A 13,323-nucleotide genomic window follows, 5' to 3' on the forward strand; every position below is an offset into this window, starting at 1 on the left:
GTTGTCCGTCCCAAAAGCCCATATTGTGTGGCCCTTTCCTACCCGCCCACTGCCCGTTTGCGGCCGTCGAGAGTTTGCCTTGTGGCATAATCCATGGGATATCATATCATACAACACATTAGAGAATAAAAATTTATCATGCCATCACCCATGCAGCGCAGGCCCAGTCTAACGCGTGTCGTTGATTCCTGGTCTTAACCGTGTTCTTTCCGCCGCCCCGTAACTATCTGCCTCTCCATTGAGTTGGAAGATCGTTAGAAGGGAGCAACCGGAACAGGGTACTAGCTTATGTCGGTCGCCTTTTCTCGTTCTTTCTCCCTCTCCTTTACAGAGTTTTCGTCGCCCTTCGAGGGTAAGGGATATGGGCTGAAATCGCGACTGCTAGTGCTAAAAGTCGACTGCACTGGAGGATGCTTCTCGCCATAGGTGCCACCATTGCTGCTGGACTTGTATGAACCTTGTTGCTGCGAAGGAGGAAAATCATGGTTGTTCGGTACCGGCGTATTGATCGACCCAGGATCCGTTGATACAGGACTGATGATACTGTCCATGTTCCCGTCACCATCCAAAGTCACAGCATTTAACCCGCGTAAGCCGCCTTCGATGTCCCTAACCAGGCGTACAAACTCTTCGGGCACTAGTCCACTCTCGCCGGTCCTGGGATCTTCGGCCACCAACCAACCTTGGCCATGTCGATATGACACTAGAATTATCTGCCCTTCCTTCAAGGGCAATTCATTTTGATGCTCGCTTTCGAAGTCGAAGAGTGCGACAGCCTTGCCGTGCATTTCCTCGTCGGGACTGGCAATCGTAAACGAATAGTCTTTTGAGAACCGCGTATCGTCTTCGGCGTCTGAGTATTCGTCTTCAGAGCCGGGACCTTCGTCGCCATAAGGGGAAAGATTGCGTTGAAGAGGTTTGGCAAAGTTGGAGTCGCGGTGTTGAGGCTCGTGCAGGAACCTCAGGCTGTTGGTATCGTATGTTTCGACAGCTTCACCGGGCCCGTCTGCTTCCTCAGGATGACCGGCTGCGCCAACCACAACGCCGCGATGGGGACCTGCCGCTCCGGGCGACCTCCCTCGCTCATTGGATTTATGTTTCTTGTGCCTGCTCGTGGTGACAATGGGGGATTGGATATCCTCATCTTCGCTGTAGGGCGGCCCATCATCTTTGAATGTCATTGCAGGTAGCCGATCCCGACTAAAAGCGCTGGGGTTTGTTTCTGCTATCCAAGGCGGCGTCGCAGACCATTGACCTCTGGAGTCGTCCCATGATGAGATCGCTGGGTCGGAAAGTCTTCTTGACTCACTCGCTGGTGTAGAGAGACCCGATTGATGCGGAGGGGGGCCGTAGTGTAAAGGGTGCGTTGTCAAATATGCAAAATCTCGGACGAGGGTATATGGTAGACTCGAGTGGAAGGCGGGAAAGACATAGGACGTCGGTCGAGACTGCGGAAGGTAGGAACCTTTTGAAGTTGTGGAATAAGTCGACATCCGTCTTTCAGCATATGAGGTTGGCCTTTGCGAGCTCGTCCGCCGCGTATTCGGGGTGGTAGTGATTAAAGGAGGCAGACTGGGAGGAGAGGTGGTGGCTGCGGCCAACGGAGGAGACATCGCAGGTGGTGAGGCTGTGATGGTGGCCATCCTGACCGTACAAGAAGGATGGGTTCGGTCGCGAGATGTTTAGATAGCCAGGGAGGCACAGGTGTCGCAAACGAAGAACGATTGAATTGTTATCCTTCGCCGAAGCGCACCTATAGGCACGAGAACGAGCCAGCGAAGAGCGTGCGTTGGGCGGCTAATAAGGCGTCCCCAGTGCCAATGGCGGCGGTGAATCTGGAGAATCGAAGGAACGGCGCAGCGCGCGCGCTTAACAAGGAGGGAAAATGTCGAAGACGAAGGAAAAGAATGGAAAATCAGAAGGGCGTCCCCAGCAGCCAGCTACGAGCAGCTGAAGGGTCCTAATTAGAATAACGAGCTGTGTGAGAACGTCGAGTCCAGTTGTCGAGAATCAGGCTAGGCGAGAACGGCGAGAGCCAGATCTAAATATAGCGATCAGAGAGAGACGTGATGGGCCGAAACGCAGGCAAAAGTCCAAAGTATGCCCAGGGATTAGAAGAGCAAGAAGGTCAGGCGATGTGTGCATCGAGGTGGTGGTGTTGACGACGAGTATGACCAGAATTGCGCTGGAGTCAGGTAAAGCAGGATGATCAGGCCAAAGCCTGGTAAAGGGACCGACTTGAGAGTAAATATGCAAGGTTGTCGAGATCGAGGAATTGGGTTCGCCTTGAGAATGGACCTGGATCTTGAGAAGAGAGGGAACCGGCCTTGAGTGGCTAATACTGCTGTAACTGCTGTGACTGGGCCATATGTAAGCCCTGGCTCTGCCTCCAACTGGACTGGCACCTAAACGGGGGGTAAGAGAGCACAGGCAACCTCCAACCAGAGGCGGCCACAGGCACTACAGGCTCCCCACAGCCGTCCGCTAGGCGTTTCAGATGCCGCCCAGGTCCCGCTAGGCTTCGTGCTCCCAGTCCTCGCTTCTATCAGTATGGAGAAGTTTAGCCGCATTTTGACCCAGAACCGGGAATTTTCTGCCCGCGCTCTCTGATCGATCTCGAGTCTCGACAGCCTGGGCGTTAACCACCAAGAGGTCCAAAGTACCTTGTACCAAATATTCGTCCACAAAGGAGCTCGCAAGTTAGCCTGTCCTGTTCTATCACCAGGTTTTATTCAAGCCGCATACCAAGGTCAGTTCTAAGACACCAGCATACCCTTCCTCTCCCTCTACGCATCTTGTGATGACTATCTTATTGGAGCTGTCCTATTCTCTTCTGCGGACATCCACGAATAATACGCAATTTCAAACCTCTGACTTCGCCGCTTTGTGGCTTGCTTAAACTACTTGTCTCTCTCCACATATCCAGAGAATCCACTGACCTAGACGCCGGTAGTTATACCATGTTTGCTGTAGAGCAATAACGCACATCCTGTCCCTCTCGCATCATGTCCGCAGATCCTCGACGTGCTCGCCTTCAGGCGCGAACACAGACGCCGCAACCTGCTCAACCAACACCACAACCCCCATCGTCGTCCGCGCAAACTCCCCCCTCTACCGTGACTGCTCCTACAGGACAGAGTCATTTGCAAGTCACGTCCTCTACGGGCCTCGACGGTACCATCGATCCATCCACTCCGCCCGCCACTGCGACGTCGACGACCCTCGCACCCGCCACACCGACATCTCCTGCTGTAACCAGTTCTTCACAGAATGAAGTCCCCTTTAAGCTCAAGTTTTGTACAGTTTGTGCCTCCAACAACAATCGCTCCATGGAAGCCCATCTTCGTCTCTCTACCTCGGAGCACCAATACCCCGTCATCTCCTTTGGTACGGGTAGCTACGTCCGCTTACCAGGTCCCTCCATCTCACAACCTCAAGTCTACAACTTCAACACTACGTCCTATACGAAGATGTACGACGAACTGAACGCGCAAGACGCCCGACTGTATCGGAATAATGGCATATTAAACATGCTTGATCGGAATAGGAAGATCAAATGGGGACCAGAACGGTTTCATGACTGGATTGTTGGCGCAGCCAGGATGGAGGCCTTGAATCGCGGCGATAAAGGCGCTGCAGGAACGGAAGGAGGCGTTGTGGACGTGATTTTCACCTGCGAGGAACGGTGCTGGGACGCCGTCGTGGACAATTTACTCGACCGCGGAGCGCCTTTGAATAGGCCTGTTCACGTCTTCAACATCGATATTAAGGATAATCATGAAGAAGCGCTGGTTGGTGGAGGAGCGATTCTTGAATTAGCCGATAGCTTGAATGAGGCGGCCATTCAGGAAAGGCAAATAAGTGGCAGCCAAGGGTGGGAGAACGGAACTGGCGCGGCCAGGATGAGCTTTGACGAGAAAGTTCCTGAGATTCTTGCTAGGTGGCAGGAACGGTGGCCCAATCTACCAGCGTTGTGGACTCTGTCGTGGTTTTAGAGAGGAAAGATGGCGGTCAGATCACAGGATGACATGTTGAGCCAGGGTGGATCGTCGCCCATTGAATACTTAGCGAGGCGCTGGAGGTTTTCGGTCATGACAATAAACCCATGAATTCAAACCGCGATAATATATGCATATAGGGCTTTCTATATCTTACTCGGCTTGTCTATTCCCCTTTCCCTTCTTTCCCGCAGGACCTCCTTTCTCAAACCAATCTCTACGTCTCTTGGCCCTTCTCTGTTGAATTTGACCAGCACAACATACTCGTCATCTCCCTTCAGAGTCGAAGCCTTCAACTCAGGACCAGGTTTATCCAGGGCAAGCACGCTTCGGCCATCCTCGCCGAAGCTCATGCCGATGGGGGAAATGAACTTATCCTTCCACGGCACCGGGGTCCCTTCGGTCTCGATCCGCCTCTTTAGTATGGCTCGCTTCCTCAGGATGTCTTCCTCGCTGTCACCAGGGCCGTCAAGTATCTCCGAGACCAGGTAGAGGAGCAGAAATTGCGGCGGGAACAGGATGATGTCCCCGCTCCTCGCCAAGCTCAGCCAATCTCTTGCGGATCTCCATTCCGGCGTCATGGTCTCGATCTGATCTGCTGTTGCGTGCACGCTCGGATTGCCCTTCTCCGCCGGGTCGACAAAGTAGACGTACATCTGCGTGGTGAACCGTTTCGGTACATTGGGTGGGGTGATCCAGTGGGTGAATGGGATGAGGCGGTCTGTGTCGAGGACCGCATTTGGGGAAATCGAAGACAGCCAGGACTTGAAGGAAACCTTGCCCTTGTGTACAGACTCGCGACCCTCCTTTCGTACGGCCGTGCTGACGGGGAGGAGTGACTCTGCGGTCCTGGATTCGCGGGCCAATAGAATCCCCGTCTCCTCAAACAACTCCCTAATGGCGCCCGTGCGGTAGGCGATGTTTTCCAGATGTCGATTCACATCTGTAGGATCGCTCGCCACTTCCCCGTCGCTTGGCTCCAGGTTGCCTCCGGGAAACACATGTGCCGAGGGGAATGCACTGGAGGTCTGGACACGGTGAAGAAGGAGAATCTCATTGTTTGGGGAGACGAGAATCGTGCTGGCCGAGGGAGACGCCGGCTTGGGAGCTTTGTGCTCGCTGTAGCCTCTGACCTCGAACTTGGGCTTCTGTTTCCCGGACATGGTGAACGCCCCGTATGTACAGCGGGTTTTACAATTGCCGACGGTTCGGTATCGGTGGGAGGCGAGGCAGTACTGTCTGATGTTCGAGTATAGCAGTCGGGAGGGAAAACGTTTTGGTGACCGAGGATAGGAAAACCGACAAGGATACAGGTACAAACCACTAGAGTCTAAAAGACGAATATATGAAGACGCAAATCTACATTTCGAGGTCCAAGGAAACAAAAACATTGGAGGAAAATTGGTTGTTAAAACGGGAAACTCGAGGGAGATATTCTGTAGACCGAGGCTGATCAGAAAACAGCAATGACCCGTGGGGGTGAGAGGAGGATGGAGAACGTGTCATTATCCTTCGTACAGAGGCACAGCTGGGCTACTAATTCGGCTTACACTTATGTGCGAGGCGCGTTGTCATTCGTTGGACGCTCAGGTGCCTTGCAGAGCCGACGAGACGCCGAGGTCCATATTACTGAGTGAAGGGCGGAGATGTGCAAATAAGATCTATAACCTTCTGTGTTGGGTAGTAAGTCAGACAGGTGTGAATTTACAACTTTGGCTCGTGATTTGTACGATGTATGTAGTTCCAACTGCCTGTGGGTATGTCATTCCAATCATCAAATCATTTGCAACGTCGAAACATTTGAGATGGCGTAAGCATCAAACTTCCGCAGACCTAGACGCCCCCTTCGCCCTCGCAATGCTATTATCCGGGCTTGTGTCAAGCCTCTTAGGAGTAGAGTTTCTTCTCAAAACTGTCCAACCCATGCACGTTTCCTTCGGCTTGGGCACTGACAGTCCGGAGCTCAAACCGCACGTTCCCACTGGCCACTCCGTTGCGGAACTCGGCCAGACTCTTGCAACCAATGTCTTGCAGAGAATGTTGCACACCAGCTAGCAGGTAAGGGACGAACTTGGTGACAGAGCCTCGATCCAATACAGCTCCCGAGACACCCTGCGCAACCAACAATCGATCGCCTTCCGAAAAGTATCTGGCCGTTCCGGCATTGCTAGCCTTAGAGTTCTTGCCTCCTCCGCCGGCCTTCTTGTCTTCCATGGCATCGATACTGCCCATTCCACGGTATGCCTTGACAAGCTTGCCTTCACGGTTGATGTAAGACTGGCCAGGAGATTCCGTGGTACCGGCAAGAAGACCGCCCATCATGACTGTCGAAGCACCCATCGCGATGCCCTTGACAATGTGGCCAACGTTCTGAATACCTCCGTCTGCAATACATGGCACGCCGAATTTGGCTGCAAAGGACGATACGGCGTGAACAGCCGTAGCTTGGGGTCGTCCCACAGCCATGACTTCCTGTGTGATGCAAGCGCTGCCGCTGCCCATGCCAATTCTCAGGCCATCGGCACCAGCTGCGATCAGGTTTGCGGCTTGTTCCCTAGTCACCACATTCCCTGCAATCACATCGAGTTGGGGGTATTTTTCCTTGATGTACTTGACCATGTCGATTTGATACATGCTGTTTCCCTGGCTGCTGTCCAGGATCACGATGTCCAGTCCAGCTTCGACCAATTTCTGCAGGCGGATCTTGTCCTCAGGTCTGGTACCAATCGCCGCCGCCGCAATCAATTGTTTAGAATGTGGTAACTTGGAGGCAAGAGGGTAGTTGAGGTTCTTGAGAAGGTCGGATCGCGAAAGGAGTGACACTAGGTTGCCGCTTGCGTCAACGATGGGCAGTTTACCCTTCCTGGACTTGCGGAGGACATCGTTGGCCTCAGCCAAGGTAGTGCCAGCTGGTGCAGTAATCAGATCTTTCGACATGACCTCTGTGACCAGGTCATCAGGACGTGGGTGGAACTGTATATCGCGAGTGGTAATGATGCCAATAAGCTTGGACTTGAGTTGCCCGTTTTCTATTCATGCTGTCAGTTACTTCATTCACCAATACTCGAAGACAGAACGCAGATTGTAGCATCTTTCTCAGACAGAAATCTCCATAATTCCCCATTGCAAGTTCATGCTGCGGATGAACGAAAGTTTAAAAGGGTAAATAGTTTTGGACATCATCGAAAGGCATGAGCAAATTGACCCTTGACAGTGTAAGACGTACCGGTAACTGGAAACCCGCCAAATCCCCACTTCTCTTTCAGCTCTTTGGCCTCCCCAACGGTAGTCTTGGGGCTCAGGACAATAGGGTCGGAGATAAAACCGTTTTCATATCTCTTGACTTTGCGAACCATATCGGCCTGCTCCTCAGCGGAGCAGTTATGGTGGATGACACCGAGACCGCCGAGCAGAGCCATATGGATAGCCATCGAGTCTTCTGTGACGGTGTCCATAGGAGAGGAAAGAAGGGGGGTCTTCAAAGAGATTCGTTTCGTGATTGGTGAGTCGAGGGTGACCTCAGACGCAGCAAAGCCTGTTCAGGGGTATCAGAAATATGGTCTCCGAGAAAAATGGATTCTGGGAAGGACAATACCAATATATCCAGGTAGAATGAGGAAGTCATTGTAGGTAAGAGCACCGTTTTTGTTCGAGTCCAAAAGACTATGGATGTCCAGGCCATCACGAGTATCGTAGTCGGACTGGAGAACTTGGAGGGCTGTCCGATAGTCGAGAATCTCCCCCTTTCGCATGACAGGGGTGCCATTGGCGATGTCTCCGTTGGCGACCGGCATTTTGATATTAAGTCTGAAAGAGGTTCTACAGCAGAAGAGTGTCGGACAGTTGGGCTGCTGGGGTCAGGGAGTGCCTTTCCAAAGGAAGGGGAAATTTTCAGAAAGTCTGGATCGGAAGAGGAATTTTTGAGTGCAAAGGCGGAGAGTGGTGGCCCCTGCACAGCCAATAGCCTCTGTCTGCGGGACTGACCAATTATCGGTGCAGTTCATTAGAACTCTTGGCACCCGTGTCCCACCATCCGTTTTGAGACCAGATGTAAACAAAGCGTCAAGTGAGAAACTGCAGGGTTTTCGTTCTGTCATCAACTTCCCCAGGTGTCGTTCAGTAAAGTCAGACTGCCTGTCGAGTTCAATCTCACTCTTGTGGTCTTGCCTACCACTGGCTACTCTTCAGGTTGTCAAAACGTCGAATTTACAATTGTCGAAGTCCCATCACCGAATCGAATGACACCTTGCGCAGACCGTTGAGGATGCGACGCAAGCCTCGAGTACGATCGGATCCAAAGCTCTTCTATGTGAAAACTGTGTCTGAATTATCTTCGGGATGTCGCACTACGCTCTTCGCCGAGCACAAACCGACAATCAATTCGTCTTTCCTCAACGGCAGACATCAGCAGCTTCCACTGCTTCGTCCGCCTACTCTGGGGCATCGAGTGCTTTTCTCCCCAGTCGTACAAGCACCGTCACTTCCACCAACTCTAGTATCTACTCTAGGGCCTCTCCTGGTCACAAGCGAGCGAACACAGTCATAGAAGACATGACGCCTACCAGGACATATGGAGGAAACAGCAGCGTGGAAAACAGCCCTGACCATGTGTATCGCAATATTCGCCAAAGTCTGCGCCCACTTCCTCAAGCTCCATCGCCAACGTCGACAACCAAGGCCCGCCGACCGAGTCCCTACCATGTGCGAGCTCACACCATCGACCGTTTTCCTCAGGCTTCCTCTGAAGATCCGTTCGTGGACAAGCATCTACATGAGCATCATCAAGAGATGCATCAACCCAGGACGCACACTCACCAAAGTGCATCAAGTCCGCATGCGAACACCTTCAAAGCCCCTGACCTCCAAGAGCTACAGAAATCTTCTACGACCTATCTGAAAACCTTGTCAAAATTTGCCCAGGGCGGTGATGCCGAAGAATTTCGAATCGCAGCCCCTCGTCAGTCTGTCACCGGGCTACATAATCGAAGGCAGTTGAAACGCACTGACTCGGTTGCACCAGGCGCTCAGTCGATGACAAAGAATTACGGCTGGAGTGAGAGAAACTGGATGGACAAACAACGGCAATTTTTGCAGGCGTACGAATACCTCTGTCATATTGGTGAAGCGAAAGAATGGATCGAGGACATCATCAACAAGCCGATTCCACCCATTGTGCAACTCGAAGAGGCTTTGCGCGACGGAGTCACACTGGCAGAAATAGTTCAGGCATTTCATCCAGACCAGGTCCTCAGGATCTTTCGCCATCCGAAATTGCAGTTCAAGCACTCGGACAATATTGTTCTGTTTTTCCGGTTTCTCGAGGATGTCGGTCTCCCGGACCTATTTCGCTTCGAGCTGATCGATCTATACGAAAAGAAAAACATACCGAAGGTAATCTACTGCATTCATGCTCTGTCCTGGTTGCTCTACCGCAAAGGCATGGTTGACTTCCGAATCGGAAATCTAGTTGGTCAACTCGAATTTGAGCATCATGAACTGGAACAGACACAGCGAGGCCTCGACAAAGCTGGGATTAGCATGCCTAGCTTTTCGGGAATGGGCGCCAGCTTTGGTGAGCCTGAACCTGAGCCTGAGCCTGAGCCAGTGGAAACGGAAGCCGAAAGACAAGACAGAGAGTTACGCGAGCACGAAGACATCATCTTAGACTTCCAGAATCAAGCCCGTGGTGCATTGGTCAGACTGCGACTAGGCGATCTGATGCAGAAGCTTTGGGACGCTGAGGAGTTCATCATCGACATCCAGTCGCGCGTGCGCGGTGACTGGGCAAGGCAAATTGCCGGCTACAGGCTCCATATGCAGCGTTTCGCCACAAATCTCCAGACTGCATCCCGAGGATTTCTCGTAAGAGTGCGACAGGAAAAAAAGGCTCAGCAATGGAAATCAAGAGAAAAGGATGTTCTCAAACTTCAAAGCCTCTTTCGGGCTGGCCAAGTCCGGACCCAAACTCGTGCCGTTAAGTCACGGGTGCGAACACATGAGGCCAGTATCTGCAAGCTGCAAGGTGCCATACGAGGAGCACTCTCTAGGCGGGACGCTTTCGATCAATACGAGGCTACAAGGACAACCGAAAAAGAAGTCATGTTGCTGCAAGCTGCAGTTCGCGGGATGCTGGCCAGAACCGCACTCCATGACGATTACGCATTTCTGGAAGGCCAAAGTGATGCAATCACTCAAATTCAAGCTGTAGCAAGGTCGTTACTTGCAAGAGCCACTCAGAATAAGATGCAGCATGGACTGCTTAGCTCAACACCAGCATGGGTCTCGTTACAGGCCACCCTACGAGGGGGTCGAGTCCGTGCCCAACTTACTGATCTGAAGCGGTCCTTGAGATCTCAATCAGCGTCTATCAACAAATTTCAAGCGATCCTCAGAGGCGCAAATACTCGAGAAGCGTTCAGCTCGCTCAAGTTGTCCCTCTTACGACAATCGACTAGCACTATACCTTTGCAGGCTGCGATCCGTAGCTTCACATTGCGGAAGCAACTGAAAAAACAGCACCAAGATCTGGAAAGACATGCGCTTAAGCTCGTCCAGCTTCAAGCACTTTCTCGCGGAGCACTTCTAAGGATCCAAACCGGAGAATTGCTCGCGAAACTTGGTGAGACCCAGGAGGAAGCGGTTCAACTACAAGCTCTGATTCGTGCCATGCTCTGCCGTAGTCACGTCGGAGACTTGCTAAGTGAGTTGGAAATGCACGATGAATCCGTTACCGAACTGCAAGCCCTTATAAGAGCTGCCAGTATTCGCTCCCAGTTCACAGAGAAGAAGCGTTACTTCAAAGAGAACATGGAAAAGGTCATCAAGATTCAGAGCGTTGTTCGGGCAAAAATTCAGGGAAAGGCATATAAAAGCCTCACAGCCGGAAAGAACCCTCCTGTAGGGACACTGAAAGGTTTCGTGCACCTTCTAAACGACAGTGACTTTGACTTCGAAGAAGAGGTGGAATTTGAACGACTTCGCAAGACCGTGGTACAGCACGTCCGCCAAAATGAGCTTGCAGATCAGTACATCACGCAGCTAGACATCAAAATTGCTCTCTTGGTCAAGAACAAGATCACCTTGGATGAAGTTGTCAAGCATCAGCGACACTTTGGCGGCCATGTTGGTGCTCTCCTTCCAAACTCAGATATTGCTTCCAAAGATCCGTTCGATTTGAAAGCACTCAACAAGACCTCGCGCCGAAAACTGGAGCATTATCAGGAACTATTCTTCCTGCTTCAAACCCAGCCTCAGTATCTGTCGAGACTGCTCAGACGCATCAGGGAGCAAGCCACTGCGGAGAAGGAGTGTGATCGAGTCAAACATCTGGTCATGGGCATTTTTGGGTACGCTCAAAAGCGAAGGGAAGAATACTACCTTGTCAAATTGATTGCCCGGTCCATCAAAGAAGAAGTTGACTTCTCCGCATCTCTTCAGGAATACCTGCGGACAAATTCCTTTTCCAATAAGTTGTTTGGAGCCTACAGCAAGTCAACCCGGGACCGCAAGTTCTTGAGAGACATCCTCGGACCCCTCGTGAAAGAGAATATCATCGACAACACTGCGCTCGATCTTGAAAGTGACCCTCTACAGATATATGTCTCCGCCATCAACAATGAAGAGCTGAGGACAGGTCGACGAAGCCAGAGAGATCCCAATGTGCCAAGGGAGGTGGCCATCCGAGATCCGGAAACTAGAGCAACATTCATTGCCCATATGCAGGATCTTCGAGATATCACGGATCAGTTTTTCCTTTGCCTGGAGGACTGTCTGCATCGAATGCCATTTGGTGTCCGCTTCGTTGTTCAACAGACACACGGACATCTCGTTGCACGATTCCCCGGCGAAGACGCTGATTTTGTACTTCAGCTCGTGGGCCAGTGGCTGTGGCGTCATTACCTCCAACCAGCTCTGTTAGAGCCCGAGAAATTTGGTGTCGCTGATCGAGCCATGACACAAGAACAAAAACGGAATCTCGGGGAGATAGCAAAAGTGTTGAACCAGGCCGCCTCAGGTCGTGAGTTTGGCGGCGACAACATTTATCTGCAACCCTTGAACAATTATGTACGTGAGTCTATCAGTCGATTCGCGGCGATCTGGAGTCATGGTAAGTTGATCAGTCCCGGTTGAAGTTCTTCAAGCTAACCCGTGGGTAGTAATATCAATACCGCCAGCAGAGGAGCACTATGATATTGACGAATTCAACGATCTCTATGCGAAAACAAAACCGACCCTGTACATCAAAATGGCTGATATCTTCTCCATCCACAAGCTGTTGTCCCAAGAGATCAGTTCAACATGTCCAAACCAGGACGATGTTCTCCGCGACATCCTGAGGGAATTGGGTAGCGTCCAGAGCAATGAGAGCGAACTCAGGGGTGTGAGCTCCAGCGAGATCAGCCTGACATTGAGCCCCAAACTACTCAATTCGGAAGATCCAGACGCGGATGTAAAAACTCTATTGACCGAAACCAAACGATGCGTCCTCTATATTATCCGAATACAATCAGGGGCCAACCTCCTTGAGATACTGGTCAAACCAATCACACCAGAAGATGAGGAAAAATGGGAGACCTTAGTCAATGATGAACTCGGCGCTGGGAACGGACGGCGTGGTGCTTATACCGACGTGCACAATCATCTCGACATCAGTTCACTGTCATATCCCGACCTCAAACGCATTGCTTTGGAAAACATCTTGCAGCTAGAGTCCATTGGTCGATTGACGCGGGCCAATCAGTACCAAGATCTTCTCAACGCCATCGCCATTGACATTCGAACAAAACACCGGCGAAGACTGCAACGACAGCGTGAACTTGAGAATGTGAAGACCACCCTAGCACGACTGAACGAGCAAGCATTGTATCTCGAGCAGCAGCTGAAGACTTACAACGACTACATTGAACAAGCCATGGTGACTCTACAGAACAAGAAGAGCAAGAAAAGGTTCGTGATGCCCTTCAGCAAGCAATGGGAACACGAACGCGAGCTCCAGCGTTCTGGGCGATCCTTCAAATTTGGCTCGTACAAATACTCGGCGCGAACTCTGGCGGACAAGGGCGTGCTCGTCCACTGGCGTGGCTACAATGAACGGCAATGGGACCGAGTGGACTTGACCTTCTCTTCGAACGAAGTCGGCGTCTTCACCATTGACGGCAGCTCAGGGAACATGATGATCCCGGGAGCCAATGCTCAAGTGCCGCTCGACGATCTTTTACAGGCGCAGTTCAACAACACGCAATTCATGGAGTTCTTTGAGGGAGCACTGCGAGTCAATGTCAACTTGTTCTTGCATCTGATAATGAAGAAGTTTTATAATGAATGA

At 51.6% G+C, this 13,323-nt stretch overlaps 5 protein-coding genes across 5 annotated transcripts; 2 read left to right on the forward strand and 3 right to left on the reverse strand.

The window, feature by feature from the left end:
• Positions 1-281: 281 nt before the first annotated feature.
• On the reverse strand, positions 282-1,643 carry Z517_00045 (uncharacterized protein; the record flags this gene model as incomplete). The annotated part of the gene is made up of 1 exon (XM_013433011.1): positions 282-1,643. The coding sequence occupies one exon, from the start codon at positions 1,641-1,643 to the stop codon at positions 282-284; it is 1,362 nt and encodes a 453-aa protein (XP_013288465.1).
• A 1,362-nt stretch (positions 1,644-3,005) lies between these two features.
• Positions 3,006-3,995, forward strand: Z517_00046 (RNA polymerase II subunit A domain phosphatase ssu72; the record flags this gene model as incomplete). The annotated part of the gene is made up of 1 exon (XM_013433012.1): positions 3,006-3,995. One exon carries the CDS (start codon positions 3,006-3,008, stop codon positions 3,993-3,995), a length of 990 nt encoding a protein of 329 aa, XP_013288466.1.
• A 149-nt stretch (positions 3,996-4,144) lies between these two features.
• Z517_00047 (uncharacterized protein) lies at positions 4,145-5,161 on the reverse strand (the record flags this gene model as incomplete). Its single annotated transcript, XM_013433013.1, has 1 exon — positions 4,145-5,161. The coding sequence occupies one exon, from the start codon at positions 5,159-5,161 to the stop codon at positions 4,145-4,147; it is 1,017 nt and encodes a 338-aa protein (XP_013288467.1).
• A 724-nt stretch (positions 5,162-5,885) lies between these two features.
• On the reverse strand, positions 5,886-7,792 carry Z517_00048 (inosine-5'-monophosphate dehydrogenase; the record flags this gene model as incomplete). The annotated part of the gene is made up of 3 exons (XM_013433014.1): positions 5,886-7,027; positions 7,225-7,533; positions 7,594-7,792. The coding sequence occupies 3 exons, from the start codon at positions 7,790-7,792 to the stop codon at positions 5,886-5,888; spliced, it is 1,650 nt and encodes a 549-aa protein (XP_013288468.1).
• Positions 7,793-8,336: 544 nt separating this feature from the next.
• Positions 8,337-13,323, forward strand: Z517_00049 (uncharacterized protein; the record flags this gene model as incomplete). The annotated part of the gene is made up of 2 exons (XM_013433015.1): positions 8,337-12,105; positions 12,155-13,323. The coding sequence occupies 2 exons, from the start codon at positions 8,337-8,339 to the stop codon at positions 13,321-13,323; spliced, it is 4,938 nt and encodes a 1,645-aa protein (XP_013288469.1).

This window comes from Fonsecaea pedrosoi (assembly GCF_000835455.1).
Source record: "Fonsecaea pedrosoi CBS 271.37 unplaced genomic scaffold supercont1.1, whole genome shotgun sequence".
NCBI lineage: Eukaryota > Fungi > Ascomycota > Eurotiomycetes > Chaetothyriales > Herpotrichiellaceae > Fonsecaea > Fonsecaea pedrosoi.